The 21,650-nt window shown below is 44.2% G+C and overlaps 1 protein-coding gene across 9 annotated transcripts in view; it reads right to left on the reverse strand.

Moving 5' to 3' along the window:
* Window positions 1-6,952: 6,952 nt before the first annotated feature.
* ZNF10 (zinc finger protein 10) overlaps window positions 6,953-21,650 on the reverse strand; it is a 55,514-nt gene continuing 40,816 nt past the window's right edge. For 8 of the 9 annotated variants that reach the window (XM_062182358.1, XM_062182357.1, XM_062182355.1 and 5 more), the window contains 3 exons: window positions 17,423-17,549; window positions 16,659-16,754; window positions 6,953-12,384 (listed from right to left, as the gene is read on the reverse strand). In XM_062182358.1, coding sequence (XP_062038342.1) covers window positions 10,898-12,384; window positions 16,659-16,754; window positions 17,423-17,549 — 1,710 coding nt within the window. In that variant the 3' untranslated portion in view covers window positions 6,953-10,897. Of the gene's footprint in view, window positions 12,385-16,658; window positions 16,755-17,422; window positions 17,550-18,194; window positions 18,351-21,650 lie in introns of all 9 variants that reach the window. The other variant, XM_062182364.1, reaches the window with a different exon arrangement.

Below are 21,650 nucleotides of genomic sequence, written 5' to 3' on the forward strand. Positions count from 1 at the left end.
CTTGAACCCAGGCCCTCCATTATGGTTATGTGGGCATCCCAATCAGCACCAAACATCCACCCCCACACCACCTGTACTCTCAGTTTCCAGATTTAGAAGCCTGAAATAGAGAAAAGCTGCATGATGAAATTGTTCATTCTATCACTTTGCTGCTCTGGGAACTCTGGAGTGGGGACGTAGCGAGGGAGGAGCATGACGGCAGGAACAGTGACAGCCTGGTGCTGATAGGAAGGGTGCATGTACAGCACTGAACGCGCGCGTCCAGCAGTGCTCCAGTACCTTCTGCTGCAGCTCCCTCAGTGACACGTTCCTGCGTGAAGACTGGGGGTAACATGGCTCTACTAAGTTCTTTGCTTTGCACCCACAGCCCTACATCATGCATTCTGGAAAAGAAAAAAGGAGAGGAAAACCCACTCATCAGTTCAATGTCATCTGCATGACTTCCTTGTGACTGCAGTTATTCGAGTCTGACTGAAAACAATGATTCCAACAGGCAGCTGCCACGGCACGGAGCCCTTGGGTGTCACTTTTAGTCTAAGACACATCTGATCATTTCACCTTGGGTCCAAGATCCTAAATGGCGGGACCAACATTGCGGCACAGCATGTTAAGCCACAGCCTGCAATGCCACTATCCCGTATGAGCACCAGTTTGAGTCCTGCCTGCCTTATTTCTGATCCAGCTCCCTGCTAATGCAACAGGGAAAACAGCAGAAAATGTTGCAATTATTTGGACCTCTGCCGCCCATGTGAAAGACCGGGATGAAATTCCAGGCTCCTGCCTTTGGCTAGGCCCAGTCCCTGCCATTGCAACCTTCTGGGGAGTAAACCAACAGACGAGGTTCTCGTTGTCTCTGGCACTCTAACTCTGCCTTTCAAATAAATAAATCTTAAAAACAAAATGAAAAAGATAAATTTTAAAAATCCTAAATGTTACTACCATTATGTTATAAAAGACAAACTGGGGCTCCATGTTAGAGTTTCTGTATAGAGTTACAAAGATGGCCCATACAGAATCCAAAAGAATGTCAAATTTTATGTACATACAATGTATTCAATTTTTAACCACAGCAATTTTGTCTCCTTACAGGCAACTGGGCCTTGTGAACACTACAGAACCTCTGAGCATTCCTCAACCCTGCACTAGCACAACTCCCTCCACCAGAATCCCTTAGGTTTTTTTCTTATTCCAACCATACTTCATTTCCACAGCTGCCATACTTTTTTAATTTTTTAATTGTATTTGAAAGAGCCAGAGAGCGAGAGAGAAACGGGGCGGGAGGGGGGACTCTTCCACCCACTGGTTCACTCCCCAGATGGCCACAATGGATGCAGCTGGGCCGGTCCTGTTGTACCTGAGTGTAAACAAAGGGGCTCCACACATTGATAAAATTTGATGGTCCTTTATCGCCGGCGGTGGAGAGTGGGCTCATGCCCTAAAGAACTCTCGACCCTGAAGCCCAAAGCACAGGGTTTATAAAGGCAAAAAGCACAAAATTGGGAGGGGAATATATGGTTGCTAGGATCGGGGGAATACATGGTTACTGGGGTCAAGCTGTCCTAAAACCTATGTGAAACTAGTTTCAATTATAATCTTGACAATACCAGTTACAATCTTAACAATTCCAATTATAATCATGACATTAATCCAGGTGTTGGTTTTAATCATATGTAGGACATAGGCAAATTACATTTTTATCATTAACCCAGGTGCAGTCTATCCACTTCCAAGCTTGAGCGATCATGCTAGGGGGTTTCTATGCTCTGCCAAGTGTGATGTAGTGGACTGCTACTGTTCAGCTGGTTTAGATCATAGTTTCAGACCAGTCTCACGGTGTAGGGGGGCACCTTCCCAGAATGGAGTCTCAGGTGTCAAGGTGTTACTTCAGTCCAAACCCAGGAGCCAGGAGCTACGTCTGAGTCTCCACACAGGTGCAGGGGTCCAGGGAATTGGGCCATCTTCTGCTGTTTTCCCAGGTGCATTAGTAGAGAGCTGGATAAGTGAAGCAGCTGAGATTCGAACAAGTGCCTACACGGGAAGCCGCCATTGCGGACAGCAGCTTTTCCCATTATGCCACACTACAGGACCCAGCCCTTAGTTGTTTTTTTTTTTTTTATAGACCAATATAGCAATTTTAATAATAGCTTTTAAAATCTTTAACTCTTTTTGTAGATTGCCAATTGATTTGAATTGCTTTTTCTTTTTAGTAACCTCAGTTAACCATACTTTCTCTCATTTGGTACTGTTAATACATTATTGGCTTCATCTGTTTACAGAGCCATCCCAAAGTACTGAATACAATAAAAGTGGCTGGAAAAAGTCCATAGGAACCTATAGGAGGACAGCTAAACACAGAACCAACAACGCTTTAGTTTTATGAGCAGCACATCATATATAACTGTGGATGACAAAAGACTTTAAGTCGCCATGTTTAAAATTATAAACTCATCAACCAACAAGAGGCACTTGCTTACTTCACAGTATTTTTGAAAGCACCTGTAGGATTTTACAAGTATTTAACCCTTTAAGCCTCTGGGGCTTTCTCATTAAGATAACTATCATGTCTAGTAACACAAGATCATTAGACTTTTTAATTCTCAAACATTTGTATTAATAGCATTTTCCATTATAGAAACTTAAAGTCTGGTACCACATCACATCTTGACAGTCCTTCTAATATACTCCAAATAGACTGATTAGTTGGTGTCTCTATAAGATGAGAGACATAGGTCCTTCGATTTTTTCAGTTGGGCCCAAACTGGAAAAACCAAAGTCCAGGATTTACTGGAAATTTTAGAGACCAGATTGTTTGAAACTTTGATTTTTTGAATGCCTGTCAAGAATGCCAAGAAGGCTCAAAATCCAAACTATCTGGTTGAAATAAGATTTCTTAAAATCATGACATAACATAGACCAAATTTGATCATTGTTACAAGGTGATTATTCAAATTTTTGAAAAAAGCACATATTTAAATAACCCATAGCTCTTAATAAAAATTCAGCTGTTTTTGAACAATTAGAATTTAACAGACATCAAGAGAATATAATAGATTACTTTAACACATTGCTTTAACAGAGCATCAGAGTTTAATTCTATGTCAAAGAGAAATTGAGCTTCCTGTGATCTTTTGCTGTGAGGTTTCCTTCCTTTACCTTCTTTCATATTGGTGACCATGTTTCTGTGTTTCTGTGTGTAAGACATCTTTAAGCATCTTTTGCAGGGCAGGATGAGTGGCAACAAATTCTTTCAGTTTCTGTTTGCTATGAAAAGTCTTAATTTCACCTTCATTCACAAATGAGAGCTTTGCAGGATATAGTATTCTGGGCTGGCAGTTTTTCTCTCTTAGTACCTGGGCTATGTCTCGCCATTCCCTTCTAGCTTGTAGGGTTTCTGATGAGAAGTCTGCTGTGAGTCTAATTGGAGATCCTCTAAGAGTGATCTGACGTTTCTCTCTTGCACCTTTTAGGATCTTTTCTTTATGTTTCACTGTGGTGAGTTTGATTACAACATGTCGTGGTGAGGATCTCTTTTGGTCATGTTTATTAGGGGTTCTATAAGCTTCCTGTACTAAGATGCCTCTGTCCTTCTCCAAACCTGGGAAATTTTCTGCTAGTATCTCACTGAAAATGCCTTCTAATCCTTTCTCCCTCTCCATGCCTTCAGGAACTCCTAGAACCCGAATATTGGTTTTTTTAATAGTATCCTGTAGATTCCCGACAATATTTTTTAGATTTCTGATTTCTTCATCTTTTCTTTGGTTTGCCTGTTTCCTTTCCTGTTCTCTGTCTTCTAAGTCTGATATTCTCTCTTCTGCTTCGCCCATTCTGTTTTTAAGGCTCTCTAATGTGTTTGTCATTTGATCTATTGAACTCTTCATTTCATTATGATTTCTAGTCACTATCAGAGTTTCTTGTTCCACTAGTTGTTTCATTTCATTTTGATTCCTCCTTAATATTTCACTTTCACGAGAGAGATTTTCTATCTTGTCCATGAAGGATTTCTGTAGTTCAAGAATTTGTTTTTGAGAACTTCTTAATGTTCTTATCAATTTTTTGAGATCCGCTTCTTGCATTTCTTCGATCTCATCATCTTCATAATCTTGAATTGGGGTGTCTGTTTCATTTGGGGGCGTCATAGTTTCTTCCTTGTTCTTGTTAGCTTGGTTTTTGCGTTTGTTGTTTGGCATGTTGGAGATATTTGGTTTCTTCACTGTGGTGTTTTTTCTTGTTACACTATAGCTCTATATTAAGTGGACTGTCTGCTTTCAGTGGAGCCTTAGAGGCTTGAGATGTGTGTGGACTGAGAGCTGTGTTTGGTTCCTCAGGGTTGAGGGTGTGTCAAGGATGACACTCCCAGGTTAGGTGTGGTAAATCTCTCTTTCTTTTTTTGATTTAAAAGGGAAGTAATTCCGCACAGCTGAACGTAATTGGAGGTAGTTAGCAGGCAAATGATATACCCACAGGAGCCAGAGATTGGAAGCTCTTTCCCAAGGACCACACAGGGAATCTCTGCTGCCCTCAGTGTGGGCTCCAATTCTCCTGCAGTCTCCCACTGGGTTGCCCAGTTGTTTTTTTTTTTTAACTGTAGAAAAATTCTTGTAACAATGTTTACCATATTTTAAAAATTGTTTTATTTGAGGCCGGTGCCGTGGCTTAACAGGCTAATCCTCCGCCTTGCGGTGCTGGCACACCGGGTTCTAGTCCCGGTCGGGGCGCTGGATTCTATCCCAGTTGCCCCTCTTCCAGGCCAGCTCTCTGCTATGGCCCGGGAAGGCAGTGGAGGATGGCCCAAGTCCTTGGGCCCTGCACCCGCATGGGAGACCAGGAGAAGCACCTGGCTCCTGCCTTCGGATCAGTGCAATGAGCCGACCGCAGCAGCCATTGGAGGGTGAACCAACGGCAAAAAGGAAGACGTTTCTCTCTGTCTCTCTCTCACTATCCACTCTGCCTGTCAAAAAAATTTTTTGTTTTATTTGAAATATATATATTTATCTTCATCTTTCGACTGCCAGTTCTCTCGCCAAATGCACACAGCAACTAAGGCTGGCGTAGGCTGAAGCCAGGAGATGGACACTCAATCTTGGTCTCCCACATGGGTGGCAGGGACCCAAGTACTTGAACCATCACCTGCTGCCTCCCAGAATGAGATTAGCAGGAAGCTGACCTCAGAAGCAGAGCCAAGACTCGAATCCAGGCACTCTGATAACGATTTGCTGGAGTCCCAGTCTCTCAACCACTGAATCAGACGCCTGCCCTGACCTTAATTTTTAGTGGCATTAAATACATGCACGTCTTGTAGCCAAAATCCATCACCTTTCTCTTGCCTTTAGATTCCAGTTCTTATTTTTTCCTCTCAATTTTTTTAAAATTAGGGCCAGCACTCCGACAGAGCAGGCAAAGCCTCAGCCTGCTGTGCCGGTATCCCATATGGGTGCTGGTTCAAGACCTGGCTGCACCACTTCTGACCCAGCTCTCTGCTTTGGCCCGGGAAAGCTGTAGAATATGGCCCAAGTCCTTGGGCCCCTGCACCCACGTGGGAGACCCGGAAGAAGCTCCTGGCTTCAGATCAGCCCAGCTCCGGCCATTGCTTCACCTGCTGCACCACCATGCTGGCCCCTACATGGTCTTTACTAGAATTACTGCTACCATTTTAGCTCAGGTTTTCAGTGAGTTGGCAATGGAAGTACTGGAGTTCTGGAAATAAGCAGGCCAGGATTTTATGAAAAGATAGGCATGTCTCTAAGTCATTCTAAGACTAACTTTATGCCTGGACAGCACAAGACACATAGTAAAATCAATGTGTGCATTACCCAAGGGTGAATGTTAAGATAGTTCGACCGCACATGTGCCTATGGCATTGATAACTGATGTTAGGACCCTGCTTTAAATTCCTCTGCTTTTTCATTATCTTCCGGGTAACTGCCATGCTCTCTAACCAGGTGTAGCAGCAAGGAACAGCAGAACACAGAAACAAAGCCAGTGATTCAGGTTTGAACCTCAGCTCCTCCACTTCTTACTGTTCGACTTTGGGTCATTTTGTTAAAACAGAGGAATAGAATTGAAAGAAATTTATAAATGAGATGGTGCATTTAATCAGAAGCCATGTCATTAATTCAACATAGTTCACCTTCTTAGATTTTTTATACTTCCAATGTGTCATTTAAAATTTTTTTCAATTCCACTTAGATTCTGATTTACATTTCAATGTATTTTTTTCAATTAGTATTTAAAATACTTATTTGGGAGGCAGAATTAGAGAGAGACAGACAAGAGAGATATCCTCCATCCACTGGTTCACCCCTCAAAGTGGCTACATTTGGGCTGGGCCAGGCTGAAGTCAGGACCCAGTAGGAGCCACCCATGTGGGTGGCAGACGCTCAAACACTTGGGCTATCTTCTGTTGCTTTGCTAGGTGCACTGGCAGGGAGCTGGACTGGAATCAGAGCAGCCAGGACTGGCACTCCAGTATGTCGGCATTGCAGCTGCTGGCTCAACTTGCTGCATCACAACAGAGACCCCTCAATATGCCATTTTTAGTTTGCATTATTCTACAATAACTGTAAGAAGGGAGACAGAGGACACTGAGGGATGTCTCAGTGAGTAGTATTTTCTTTATCTTAGGGTAGCTAATTTTGTAAGACCCTATGAAGTGCCAGGCCCTGTTATTGGATCTCTGCCACAAAATGAAGATCCACCACTAACAAGTTATGTGAATTTGAACAAATTACTAAAAATTCTCAAAACCTAATTCCCTTTGATCCAGAATTGGGAACACAAATTTCCTCATACGGTTGACATGTCAAATTAAACATGAAATGACTTAGCACATGGATACCTTACAAACATCACCAATTACCACCAGTGGTACTAGCATTCATTTGGCACTGTAGACTTTTTTTCTTGCTCCTCAGTAATCCCAAGTTTCTGAACATTTTTCAAGATACCATCTTTATTGAGAGAAAATTTACATAAAACTGGATCTACTCACAGTGAGTATGACAAATTAAGTGAGGTAAACACCACCAGAACCAATATGTGGATCATTTCCAATGGTTCCCTTATGGTCTCTGCAGCCAACAGCTCTCCCATCCCCAGTCTCAACCACTGGTTTACCTACCACATAACCAACTTTTTAGTCTTATGACTGGAACACAGATCGTACTCTTTTGTCTGACTTCTTCCTCTTCAAGATGTGCCCATCCTGTTTGTTGCTTACATCAATAGTTTGCTGTAATTTATTGCTGAGTAGGACGCCCATTGTAGCACTATACCACAATCTGACTAGCCATTCATATCTCATAAATTATCAAACACATCTCTGTGCATTCAGGCTATGAATAATGTTGAACATTTATGCACTTTTGTTGTTTTTCACACTTGAAAGGCAGAACAGAAGTGAGATTTTCCTTTGCTTGGTTCACTCCCCAAACACCCACAAGAGCCAGGGCTGGGCCAGGCTGCCACTAGGAGCCAGGAATCCCATCTGGGTCTCCCATGTGGGTGGCAGGAGCCCAAGAACTTGGGTCATCATCTGCCTCCCCCCCACCCAGGTGGGTAAGCAGGAAGCTGGATCAGAAGGTGGGACCTGAGCACAGGCACTGTCATATGGAATGCAGGCATCCCGAGCCATAGCTTAACCAGATGTCGCACAACGTCCACCCCTCTTGTACGGGTTTCCCATGAATATGGTTCCATTTCCCTTGGGCATATAACTTACTGGAGTTAAAGGATCCTATGGTAACTGTATATTTAATATTTTGAGGATCTGCCAGTCTGGTTTCCAACATATACAATCTCACCAGCAATGTGTACATTCTAGTTTTTCCAACCTGAACACTTAGCATTCTGTAAGTTTCTCTTAGCCATGCTACTGGGGCTTAGTTTGCATTTCCCTAATGACGTTGAACATCTTTTTGCGTGTTTAATGGCCACTTGGAGGAATTTCTTGTGTGCCAAGCATCTTTTAAAATCCACTAGACTTAAAAAAAAAAATCGGTATGTCTCCTTAGTAAGGGTTCTATATATTCTGGATACAAGTCTTTGTCAGATAATTGTGTATACTTAGTTTTGAACTTTTTCCCCCACAATGGATTTAAGTCTACGTATTTGAGCTTACTCCATATTGACAATTATACTATGCTTTCTTCACAACACTTGACACCACCATTTTTCATATGTAATCAAACTTATGCTATCAAATGCAATTTTAATGTCTGCAAAATATCACTAAACGGATATGCCATAAATCATTACATTTTGGGGGGAAATGCACTTACAAGCAAAAGTTCCATGATAACCCACATGTATCTCTGTCCACATTACAGGTTAGGAACCTTTAGAGTCCTTTTAAAAAATCTTTTATCTTATTTGAAAGGCAGAGTTACAGATAAGAGAAGGGAGGAGAGAAGAGAGATAGAGAAAGATTGATCTTCCATCCCGCTGGTCCACTCCCCAAATGGCTGCAATGGCTGGAGCTGGGCCAGACCAAAGCCATAAGCCAAGAGCTTCTTCTGGGTCTCCCACAAGTGCTTGGGCCATCTTCCACTGTTTCCCAAATTCATTAGCAGGGAGCTGGATCAGAAGCAGAGCAGTTGGGAATCAAACTGGTGCCAATATGGGATATCAGTGTCACAGACAGTGGCTTAACCTGCTGCACTGCAGCACTGCCCCCCCCCCCCCACATAGGGTCTTAACAATATTAGTATCTCACACACATAGCACCTACTCTGAACCAGGCACTTTTTAAAGTGCTTTATCCAAATTATTTCACTTAATCTACACAATAACCCTCTGAAATAGCTATTAGTTGTATCCCTGTCATACAGTTGGGGAAAATGAGCCATAAGTTATCAGAAATTTTGATACCTTCTTATGAGGATACTCTTAGAATGAACCACTGGTTATAATGAAAATTGCAGAACATGTTATACACTTTGAGTATTTAAGTATTGAGAGTAGGAAATGAGGAACCTAGGATCTAGTGCTGGATCTCACTTCACTGAAAATTTGACAACCCTATTCACTGTATCTCAACCATACTACTAAGAGTATGAGTTAGATGGCCTCATCACAACCTTATAGCTCATGATCCCAGCCACCATTTCTAGATTTTTCCTGGGTGATCTATCAAGATTTCTTTCCAGGAAGCAGTAACACTATTCATTTATCATTCAACATCTACTGAACATATAGTACATACGCTAGAAAAATGGCAAATCATGCTCAGTCCCTACACATGGGATTCATTCATTGAATTAAAGAAAGTTACAACAGATCCTCTTCCTGAAGATCAGGATCCTCTACCTAGAATGGAAAAACCTCATACAAACAGGTCAATTTTACTGACAGTATTCAAAGTTGTTTACTGTTCCTCAAAAATGAAATCAGACATCACTATTTGTCAAATTATGATTTAGGCAAAAGGGAAAACCATGTACGATTGGAAGTGAGAAAGCATAAAAAAAGGACACAAAAGTATGCAAGCAAGTTTAAATTAAATGACAGACACTGGACTGGGGCAATAACCACCAGTGCAGCTACTAATGATAATGTCATTCTATGTATCAGGTACTAATCTGAGCTCTAGTCATTTATTACTCCCACCACAATCATATGAGTAAGTATAATTATTGTCTAATTTATGGAAAGTTTCAGTGAGGCACAAGTAAACTAAGCAGCATGCCCAAAATGGCTCATCTAGTCGGGTACAGAGGTGGGATTTAAACTTGAGTATTCCAACTCAGGTCTATGCTCTCAGCCCATGTTTCCTTCATAAATATAAGAATTCCTTGAGAGAAAGGATGTCTTTGGACAGATACTCTCAAGCACCAAATCCCACTCAAATTGAGACTCTCCCTGATCCATCCACATGCTGAATACCCCTCTATGCTTCAAGATCCTTTCACACCAGGTCTCAAAGACTGGAACTCTGTGACCCCAGACAACTTAGAAAAGGAAAGTTTGCCAGCAGGTGGTCCTCAAGAGTCCTTAATAGCATAGACAATACTAGATAACCTTTCTGAGTATTTGAAAATGTCTTAAAATAACTACATCAACACTAGACTATAAAATTTGTAATCTCATCAGCTAAAACTCAATTCTCTATACTTTGAATTCTTGCTCACATGCAAATATATTTGAGAGGTGGGAAGAGATTCCATGTGTTGGTTCAATCCTCTGGAGTCAGGAACTCAATCCAGATCTCCCACATGAATGGCAGGGACCCAACTACTTGAACCATCACCCCAGCTTCTCAGGGTATGCACCAATACGAAGCTGGAACCGGGAGAAAAGCCAGGCACTTTGATATAGGATGTGGGTAGCCCAATTGGAGTTTTAACTGCTATGCCAAATGTCCACTCCCCAAAATGTTTAAGTTACATTATAAGCATTTCCCATGTTTCTAATCAAAATGTAGTTTATACAAGACACATAAAACATACTAAGCACTAAGTATCCCAGGAAGAGGGCCACAATCCAGTAAACAATGTCATACTAATTCACTGGATTACTACTTTTCCTTTTCTTAGTGCAGTAACAGTCATTAATTTATTAATTCTCAGTAACACTCTCTTCAGTAGCATATTTTTTCATTTACCTTATTGAATAAGATAATGCAGTGTGTTGTATTTCAATATTTCACCTACTTACTGGTTCCTTCTCAGGTTGTAGAACTTAAAGTTTAGTCGAGAACAATCCCATCCCAATTACTTTATTAGGAATTTATGGAAAGAAAATCTGATATATTTTTGTACTGAAATATCTGTATAGTTCCCCTCTCCAAGACCAACTCTGGTGTGCAATAGGGTAGTGACAAATTTCAAAGCATTTCCACATGGATCCCCTTTGTACAGCCTCACTTCATAAGATCAGCAACACAAAATGAAGTGATTACTCCTTATGAGTTTTCTATATTCATGATGTTAGTATTTTCTCTAATATGATTTCTCCGATATCTAATAATGTTAGAGCTGTTAACAAGTGCTGTTCCACACTGATTACATGTTAAGAACCGCTCTCCAGTATGAGATATTTGATGTACTATAAATGGAGAATTCTGGCTGAAGATAATGCCACACTGATTACATTTATAGGTCTCTTCTCCAACATGAATTCTCTGATGCTTAATGAGGTCATTCTTCCGGATGAAGGCTTTCCCACACTGACAACATTCGTATGGTTTTTCTCCAGTATGAATTCTCTGATGTACAATAAGGGCAGAACTCTGGCTGAAGGATTTCCCACAATCGTGGCATTCATATGGTTTCTCTCCAGTGTGGATCCTCTGGTGTGAGAAAAGGTGAGAGCTTCGACTAAAGCATTTCCCACAATCTTTACACTCGAAAGGTTTTAGTCCAGTGTGAATTCTATGATGCACAACAAGGTGAGATCTCTGGCTGTAAGACTTCCCACATTCATTACATTCGTAGGGCCTCACTCTCACATGAGTTCTCTGATGCAGAATGAGATGTGTGCTCTGTCTGAAAGATTTGCCACATTCAGGACATTCATAGGGTTTCTCTCCAGTATGAGTTCTCTGGTGCCTAATAAGCCTAGAGCTATGAACAAAAGATTTCCCACACTGGTTACAGGTGTATAGTTTGTCTCCAGTGTGAGTTCTCTGGTGGGTAACAAGGTGAGACAACCAGCTAAAGGATTTTCCACATTCTTTACATTCATAAGGTTCCTCACCAGTATGAGTCTTTTGATGTCCAATGAGGTGAGAGCTGCGGCTGAAAGACTTCCCACATTCTTTACATTCATAGGGTTTCTCTCCAGTATGAATAAGCTGGTGCCTGGTAAGATTAGAGCGCCAGCTGAAGCATTTCCCACATTCCTTACATTCATAGGGTTTCTCTCTATGTATGACCTTCGTTATACCAAGAGATGTACCATGGTTCAGAGAATTATCCTTATCAGCACATTCGTAAGCTTTCTCTCCTGTGTGAGTTCTTGCAAACTGAATAAGATGAATGTTTTGACAGAAGGTTTGACCACATTCATCACTGTGACCTGCAGGGCTTTCCTGATGACCACTACAAACTGAATCACGTTTTAAACTTTTAGGATTTGAGTCACGTCTATGGAAATACTCCCTCAGTACTAGCTGAGCAGGAAGAAGACAGTTTCCTCCATATTTACCACTTTCACATACTCTTTCCTGAGAAAGTAATTTCTTCTGGGTGAATGCCACCTGCCTCAAATGTCTCTCTTGGTTTTGCTGATATTTGTCCACCTGGTCTTCACTTTTCCAGACTTCTTCTAATGATAAATACCAGAGATCATCCCCTGATGTTCCTTCCATCTTAATGTCACAGCATTGCTCATCTTTAGAAATGTTCCTACTGGAAACTGATGATTTAATTTCAACTTCAGTCTCAGAATCTGAAAAAAAAAATAAAGTTTTGTGTAACTACATTTTTTTTTTTTTTTTTGACAGGCAGAGTGGACAGTGAGAGAGGGAGAGACAGAGAGAAAGGTCTTCCTTTTCTGTTGGTTCACCCCCTAACGGCTGCTGTGGCCAGTGTGCCGCGCTGATCCGAAGCCAGGAGCCAGGAGCCTCCTCTGGGTCTCCCACGTGGATGCAGGGGCCCAAGGACTTGGGCCATCTTCCACTGCACTCCCAGGCCACAGCAGAGAGCTGGACTGGAAGAGGAGCAACTGGGACAGAATCTGGCACCCCAACCGGGATTAGAACCCAGGGTGCTGGCGCCGCAGGCGGAGGATTAGCCTACTGAGCCACAGCGTAACTACATATTAAGGTGAGAATGGAAAGATGTACATACAGACGAAGACTATAAGACACATGTGGAATTATTTTCAAATATGGCTTTATACCCTCAATAGAGAATGACAAAGGGAAGAGGAAACACAAAGGCACTGGGCTAGACAGTACATACAAGGAACAGAAAGTACAGAGAAGCAGAGGACTGAACATGACAAATGTGATGACGACAGTCAGCTGTGCAGGGGGCAGTAAGAATTCCACAGAAAGGACTGCACTCCCACTTTCTCGTCCAAACATTAACATACAAGATCAAAGAGTTTTGGGTTTGGTATTATTTCAGCTTTCTGGATTAGCGATGCTCAACATGCGTGTTGTTGTATCAGCCCTAGGAAACTAGCACACCTGGTAAAAAATCCCTGGGCCAGGCAAGGTCCTGTGACTTCTTTGTACAACTCCACCGTAGTCCTAATTTTTTCATTTTTTTTAACACACATTTATTCAATGTCATGATCAGACTATCACATTTAGTAATCAACAACATGAGTGCAAAAAAAAAAAAAAAAACCACATTAAAACCTCCTTTGTTGGAATGCATTCCACAGAACAGAAACTAAAATAATCAGTTACACAATTAGTCACACAAATGGACTAGAGTTTTGCCCATACACATGAGTATTGTTTAAAACATGTTTCTCTTGTAACAGTGAGAACCTGCCAACACTGTCCTCGGCTGAGTTCACACTGTTGCATAGCTTCCCTATCACTTCTCTGCCCCCTCTCCTACTAAGTTTTGTTTTCTGGCACTGCTAGAATCACCATAGCCACCTTGATTACATGGTTCTGCAGACTACTGGCCCCACAACCACCATAAGGGCCAGAGCTTCTGCCTCCAATGCTTCAAAATTTAAAGACTGATTGCTGTGGGGCCGGTAAAGCTACCACCTGCAATGCCAGCATCCCACACAGGCGCTGGTTCAAGACCCAGTTGCTCCACTTCCAATCCAGCTCTCTGCTATGGCCTCAGAAAGCAGCAGCAGATGGCCCAAATGCTTGGGACCCTGCACCCACGTGGGAGACCAAGAGAATGCTCCTGGCTCCTGGCTTCAGATCATCCCAGCTCCAGCCATTGTGGCCATCTGGGGAGTGAATCAATGGATGGAAAACTGATCAATCTCTCTCTGTGTCTCTACCTCTCTGTAACTTTGCCTTTTAAATAAATCTTAAAAAAGAAAAGACTGAGTGTTGTAACTGCCAAAGTCACTGTACCTTTCATCACCTTCAAAACCACATCCATCATTACCAAATCCATTGTAACTATCCCCACTGCCACCATCTTGGCTGCTGCCAAGGCCATAACCAGACATTTCCTCCACGATGAAAGTTGTCATTGCCACCAAAACCACCTCCATGACCACAAGCTTCCAGATCCTCTTCTACCTCCTGTAAGATTTATTTATTTATTTTAAAGGCAGAGTTACAAGGACAGAAAGGGAGACAGGGGCCAGCACTGTAGCGTAGCAGGTAAAGCCACCGCCTGCAGTGCCAGCATCCCTTATGGGTGCCGGTTTGACTCCCAGCTGCTCCACTTCCGATCCAGCTCTCTGCTATGGCCTGGGAAAGCAGAAGACAGCCCAAGTCCTTGGGCCCCTGCACCCGTGTGGGAGACCCAGAAGAAACTCCTGGCTCCTGGCTTCGGATCAGCGCAGCTCCAGCTGTTGCAGCCAATTGGGGAGTGAACCAGCGGATGGAAGACCTCTCTCTCTCTCTCTCTGCCTCTCCTTCTCTCCGTATCTCAAAGAGTTAAAATCTTTAAAAAAAAAAAAAAAAAAGAGAGAGAGAAACAGAACTTCCATCCACTGGTTCACTCCTCAAAATGATCACAGCAGCTAGGCCCAAACCAGGAACTTAATCCAGGTCTCCCATGTGGGTAGAGGCCCAAGTAATTGGGCCATCTTCTGCTGCTTTCCCAGGTGCATTAGCAAGGAGCTGGATCGGGAAGTGGCACAGCCTGAAATTGAACAGGTGTCCATATGGCATGCCGCCATCACCTCAACCCACAATGTCACAATGCTGGCCCCCACTTCAACTTGTTGGAGTAGATCAAGCACCTGCCATCTCCTGCTTCAACAGGGACTCCCGCTATTCACAACTGTGACCATTTACAGGATGGTATTTTGAGTGAAAATCGTATCCAGAGTCAGGGTCATCAAAGCAAAGCCCCTCTTGTCACTGCCTGGGTCAGTCAGTATCTCAGTCACTTCAGTTTTCCCATACTGTTTGAAATAATCTCTTGGAGAATCTTATTTTTATGCAGTCCTTTTTGGTTCTCCAACTCTCCCATTACCTTATGTGGCCTTGTGCCCATGGCTGCATCCAGTTCCTCCGTGGTGCACTGCAGGCGGCAGTGGCTTTACCCATTACGCCACAGCATCAGCCCCAAGACATGATATTTTTTACAAGCATCTAGCAAGGAATTATTAAAAAGTCAAAAACAGTTCATATTTCTGAGTACACACTTAAACTAAGTGGAAGGTCAGAAAAAGAAAGGACTTCTACTCAATGAGGAGTCACTAAAGGTTCCATAGTGAAAACCAGAACTGCGATCCCACTCAAATCCCAAGACTCAGTGAAATGCCTGATCCGTGTGTGCGCTAGGTACTGGAGGAACAGAAAAATGACTGCAGGTTGTTTTGCTGGAACTGCACTGCACTGGGCTTGGGAGGCTACAGTCCCCATATTAGTCTGCATGGAATCAATGCTAAGGGTCTTGGCCATTCTACACAGTAAGAAGGAGGTTATTTGCGCTGATTTAGACCACAACACCTAAGATGGCTAAGAAGGAAGATTTCTGGACTGGCACTGCGGCACAGCAGGTTAAGCTGCCATCTGCAGCACTGGCATTCCATATGGGCGCGTTCAAGTCCCCTCTGATCCGGTTCTGAACCAGCTCCCTGCTAATGTGCCTGGGACAGGAGCAGCAGGTGGCTCAAATGCTTGGGCCCCTGCACACACGTGGGATTCCCAGAGGAAGCTCCTGGCTCCTGGCTTAAGCCTGGACCAGCCCTGGCCATTGCAGTCATTTGGGGAGTGAACCAGTGGATGGAAGATCTCTGTCTTCCCTGTCTCGCTCTTTCAAATAAATAAATCTTTAGAAAAAAGGAACATGTTGGAATATCGCGCTCAGGTAAAAAGGCCAGAGAAAGTAACACAGAGAATAAAGGAGTGGGAAGCTGAAAGAAAACTTTCTGTTTTTTACTATGAAAGACGATCTCCCCTGTAAATATTTCCTTATATACAGATAAATAGGGAGAAGGAATTGTCTTTGGAAACAAAATTACAATGTGCATCTTGTAAATATTAACATTAAACTGAAACAGGAATGAATGGAATGAAAGATAAATAACTAGAGCACAGTGAGAGAACCAGGTATTTTTGAGAACTACACTTCTGGGAAGGACGGACAAGTAAGCCAACAAGGAGTTTGGCAGCCCTCGGTTTTCTAACCAGCAGAAAACAAAGTCTCAGTACAGTGGCAGGTGACAGACTCCCATCTCCTGTCAGAGAACTGAGCCTATGGGAAGGGTCAACATGAAAAAGAAAAGTAGCAAGGTCAATGATTCTGTGATAAATGAGAGAATGGAGATGCTCGAGTTAGTGGTAACAATGAGGAAAGCAACATGAACAGGGCTGACACAGAGCATATCGATAAGAAGGTAATTTTAATGAAGCAGCAAGACATCAGAGCACCTGACTGCAAACGCAGTGTGACTGGACTGCAGAAGGAAGACTGGCACTGTGGACACAGAAGCAGAAAAACTGTCTCTTCAGGAACAGGAGCCATGCAGAAAAGTGGGGTCACTATCTGCAGCAGTTCAGCCCCTTGGTGGGTCATCTGGGCTACTGCCCAGGGCAACTCTTGTCTGGTCCTTACCTGAATGAGCCTTGTAACGAAACCCTCTCTCCACCAGCCAGGGCTCTTCCCCTTTCTCCAGCCGAAGGATCACGTCTGGCTTAGGAAGTGGATGCCCTGTTCCCAGGAAAAGACAAAGAACTGGGTAAGAGTTGGGGAAGCTCAGGGACGACATGAAGAAGTATCCCAGAGTAAAGTATCCAGCCCTCTCAGAGTACCACAGAGGGTCTGAAAAACTGAATATGTGAGGCTGCAGAGGAAGAAAAGGAAACTTACCGTGAAAAATAATTAACATTTCCACAAAAGTAGTAGAAAAATGCTATTCTGTGCCTCAAAGAAATTAAGTCACAGAACCCCAAGCTTATACCCTAAATTATGCTTTATGTTTTGAGCAGGAACCAAAACCACTAGGGTAAGTTTATCTTCAAAAACAGAGGTTAGAGGGGCTGACATGGCACAGTGGGTTAAGCCACCACCTGCAACACCAGCATCCTATATCAGAATACCAATCCCAGCTGCTCCACTTCTGATCCAGCTCCCTACTAATGTGCATGGAAAAGCAGGGAGAATGGCCCAACTGCTTAGGCTCCTGCACCCATGTGGGAGACCCAGAAAAAGCTCCTGTCTCCTGGCTTCGATCTGGCCCAATCTCAACCATCATGGTCATTTGGAGAGTGACCCAGCAGATGGAGGATCTCTTTCTCTCTGTCTCTCCTATCATTCTGCCTTTCAAATAAATAAGTCTTTTTAAAATTAAAAAAAGGAAAAACAGAGGTTACTCTTACCCAAGGAAAGCAGGTTCTTATAGTTTTCCAGCATCACATCCTTGTATATCATCTGCTGAACTGTGTCCAGCAGCTTCCACTCCTCCTCGGTGAAGTCCACAAGCACATCCCTGAAGGTCACCAGTGTCTGCAACGTCAAAATAAATTGTGTATCCAGTCAGCTGTGTTACCTGGCTTTCCTCTCCGGAGTCCTGAAGGAGGGAAGTCAGAGCCAGTACTGCGGCACAGCCGGTGAAGCCGCTGCTTGTGATGAGGACATTTCCTGAGAGTGCCAGTTCGAGTCTTAGCCACTCCACTTCCAATCCAGCTCCCTGGTAATGTCTGGGGAGTAAACCAGCAGACGGAAGATACCTCACTCTTTCTGTGTAACTCTGCCTTTCAAGTAAATAAATTTTAAAAAATAATAAAATGAATGGTGGCCAGTGCTGTGGCTCAGTACACTAGGCCTCCACCTGCAGCGGCAGCATCCCATGTGGGTGCTGGTTCGTGTCCCAGATGCTCCTCTTCCGATCCAGGTGCCTGCTTATGGCCTAGGAAAGCAGTGGAAGACGGCCCAGACCTGGGAGACCTGGAAGAAGCTCCTGGCTCCTGGCTTCAGATCAGCCCAGCTCCGGCTGTTGCAGCCATTTGAGGAGTGAACCAGTGGATGAAGATCTCTCTCTGTTTCTCCCTCTGTAACTCCACCTCTCAAATAAATAAATAAAGCCTTTTTAAAAAAATAAAAAGAAATGATGAAGAGGAAGGAAAACACAAGCGAGCACACTGGCCCTACCTTGCCTTGTGATGCCCTCTGCCACGTTACGGTGCAGCAGGAAGGCTATTTTTTTTCCTTGGGTGGGAAATCAGCTCACATTTCACTATGACGTTTTTATTTTAAAGTGTACAAGTGGTCCGACAGCTGTCCCATGTCCTCACATGTTTTATTTCTCTTAAAATGACAGGAAAACGCCAATCAATCACAGGTTTCATGGGTATAGCAAGTTTACCCTTTCAGTTCCTATTCGCAGCACCCAGCATTCCTCTGAACTAGCAGACAGACCCAGCAGTGGCTAACTGTGCATTCCAGTCCTCCAGAGATGAAAAGTTCAGGTTCTCTGAGCATTCTGTGTTGTGGTGGCACTCGTCTAGAACTGTTACCTCCTCACAGCCAGGGAGCTTTCAAAGCACCATGAAAAAAGCAGTCTCCTTCAAGGGGAAGAAAGAAAACCACTCCTCAAAACCCAACAGACCTGGCTGTAAGGTCTTTCCTCCTCCTGTCCCATCTCTTCAGACTATCTATCTATCCATCTGTCTTTTCTATCCATATCTATCTATCTATCTATCTATCCATCCTCTATCTGTATCTTCTGCCTATATATTAATTATTACAGTGGAGCAAGAAAGACAAAACTTAACCTCAAATGAGAAACAACAATGGCGGGGCTGCCACTGTAGCGTAGTAGGTTAATCCTCCACCTGTGGTGCCAGCATCCCATATAGACACCAGTTTAGTCCCAGCTGCTCCACTTCCAATCCTGCTCTCTGCTATGCCCTTCAAAAGCAGAAGATGGACCAAGTGCTTGGGTCCCTGCACCCGTGTGGGAGACCCAAAAGAAGCTCCTGGCTCCTGATCAGCCAAGCTCCGTCCATTGTGGCCACTTGGGAGTGAACCAGTGAACGGAAGACGTTTCTCTCTTTCTCTCCCTCTCACTGTCTGTAACTCTACTCAGATAAATAAATAAAATATTAAAGAAACAGTGATGGCTATAAACAGAGTTAGCAGGAGCAACACAGATTCTCTTTTACCTCCCACATCCAATGCATGTGCTTCCTAGAAACACAACAAAAACAACAAATCCACAAAACACAACAGTTAGAATTACAAATCCCATTCATGCAAGGGTGGTAGAAAGCAGGAAGGCGAGAGGTGGGAGGGTCAATCACACAGCGAAAAAAACAAAGTATTCAAGTCAGTCCAAGGGGCCGGCAAATACTAGAAAACAGCTGCAGAAAACCCTGTGGTTCTTTCAAACCCACTGGGGTGTTAAAAATCTATACCTTGGGTTAAGAAAATTCTGCTTTGTGTGCACCAGAGGCAAAAATTCCAGCTCCTTAGAAAGAAGAAACATGCAGAGGGCCCTTGGTAGAGTGAGTCCTGCCTTCCCCAGTCAGGGAGTTGATCAGAGAGCAAGCTGCCCTGGCCTCCTTCCAATCCCACCATCCCCATCGATGGCAGGTGATTCAATGGCCCGCAGCAGCCTTCCGTCTGGCGGAGACAGACGTGGTAAAGAGAACTTCTCTGCAGAGGCTGAGCTGCTCACAGCGGACTGTGGGGACTGTTGCTTCCCCAAGGAGAAAAGGTGCAACTGGAGGATAAGCTCTTCCAGGGGTCTTCGCTTCGTCAGCACTGATAATGGGTAAAGCAAAGAGGACTGAGAAGAGGCACCCACTGATGTGTAAGGACCGCACTGCTGCAAGGAGAGCCAAAGGTACGCCAAACCCACAGTAGCAAGGCCAGTCCCTTTCTGTTGGACACCCACTGCGTCCCAGTCCCTTTCTGTTGGACACCCACTGCGTCCCGGTCCCTTTCTGTTGGACACCCACTGCGTCTCAGTCCCTTTCTGTTGGACACCCACTGCGTCCCAGTCCCTTTCTGTTAGACACCCACTGCGTCCCGGTCCCTTTCTGTTAGACACCCACTGCGTCTCAATCCTTTACTGAGCCAGCGATGTGCAAAGCAAAACAGGCAGTGGAGAAGGGACATATGCAGGAAACTAACCAGCTGACCAACAAGACAGATGGGAAGGGGCCAGTGCTGTGGCATAGTGGGCTAAGCCTCTGCTGTGGTGCTGGCATCCCGTATGTGCACCGGTTCATGTCCTGGCTGCTCCTCTTCTGAGCCAGCTCTCTGCTATGGCCTGGGAAATCAGTGGAAGATGGCTCAAGTGCTTGGGTCCCTGCACCGGCATGGGAAACCCAAAGGAAGCTCTTGGCTTCTGATCAGCCCAGCTCCAGCAGTTATGGCCGTTAGGGGAATGAACCATCAGAAGGAAGACCTTTCTCTCTGCCTGTAAGTCTACCTCTCAAATAAATAAAATCTTGGGAAAAAAAAAATCCCAGAAAGATGGGAAAGAGACTCACAAACATCCCTGGATGAGGAGAGGAGCGTGCAGCTACAGCTTGAAGGGCATGTCAGCAATGACTGCGCTCACACTAGGAAAGTGGTGAGACTTCTCCCTGACACCTCAAATGCCGGTCAGCTATATTCTGAAACCAAACGGCATTCATAACTTTGCTGAGCACGAACAGGGGAGCACCCAAAGAGTCCTGAAAATTGACATGAGAAAGAATTCCACCACATGATCAAACATCTCCATGTAGTGATGGATCACCAGTGATGCAGGCTGTTCTGACTGATGCACAGGAATCAACACTCGATCAGACAGGAGGAGACTGAACCAGAATCCTCCACCATTCCAAGCACATCACTGGAAAATTCTAACAGTAAGTGCTCACTCCGACTTCCGTCCCATACTCTGGGCTCTCCGCTGTGCTAGGACGCTGCTTACCCTTCTTAAGTGCTGCACCTCTTTTGCGGGATTTGAACATCTAGCTTTGAGATGGTACAGATACCCCAAATGGAGCCTCTGATACCCCTGGCAAGGTCCAGGAGAAAGGTTTTGGCACTGTCAGCTATCTCTTCACCACTCAAACCGTCACCTACACAGAGGAGAGAGAAATGCCCCAGAATCTCTCATCATGAATGGCTGGCTGCACCGGGGGCAGAAACTCTGGGGGCGGGGGCAGAGCAGAGGAGACAGAGTGGGTACCAAATGCTGACTGGACCACTGCTCCCAGGCAGGCGCCTATCCAATGTGGAATAGATGTCAGCGTCACACTCTTGGACTTCCCGGGCTCCACAGCCATGAGTCAGGCAAATCTCTATTCTTTCAAAACAAACAAACAAAAATCAAAACCAAGGGAGTTTAGGTTAACAGCACTGCAGCAATGCAAGAGGACAGTTGAGAATTTATTCTAGGAGTATTTCTTTTGTGGGATCTGGTCTATTCAAAAACAAGTCCAATGTGAAATCTTAGGTTAAGAACTATCATAGGGCCGGCGCTGCGGCTCACTAGGCTAATCCTCCGCCTTGCGGCGCCGGCACACCGGGTTCTAGTCCCGGTCGGGGCACCGATCCTGTCCCGGTTGCCCCTCTTCCAGGCCAGCTCTCTGCTGTGGCCCGGGAGTG

Source organism: Lepus europaeus, chromosome 23, assembly GCF_033115175.1.
Source record: "Lepus europaeus isolate LE1 chromosome 23, mLepTim1.pri, whole genome shotgun sequence".
In the NCBI taxonomy this organism is placed as follows: Eukaryota; Metazoa; Chordata; class Mammalia; order Lagomorpha; family Leporidae; genus Lepus; species Lepus europaeus.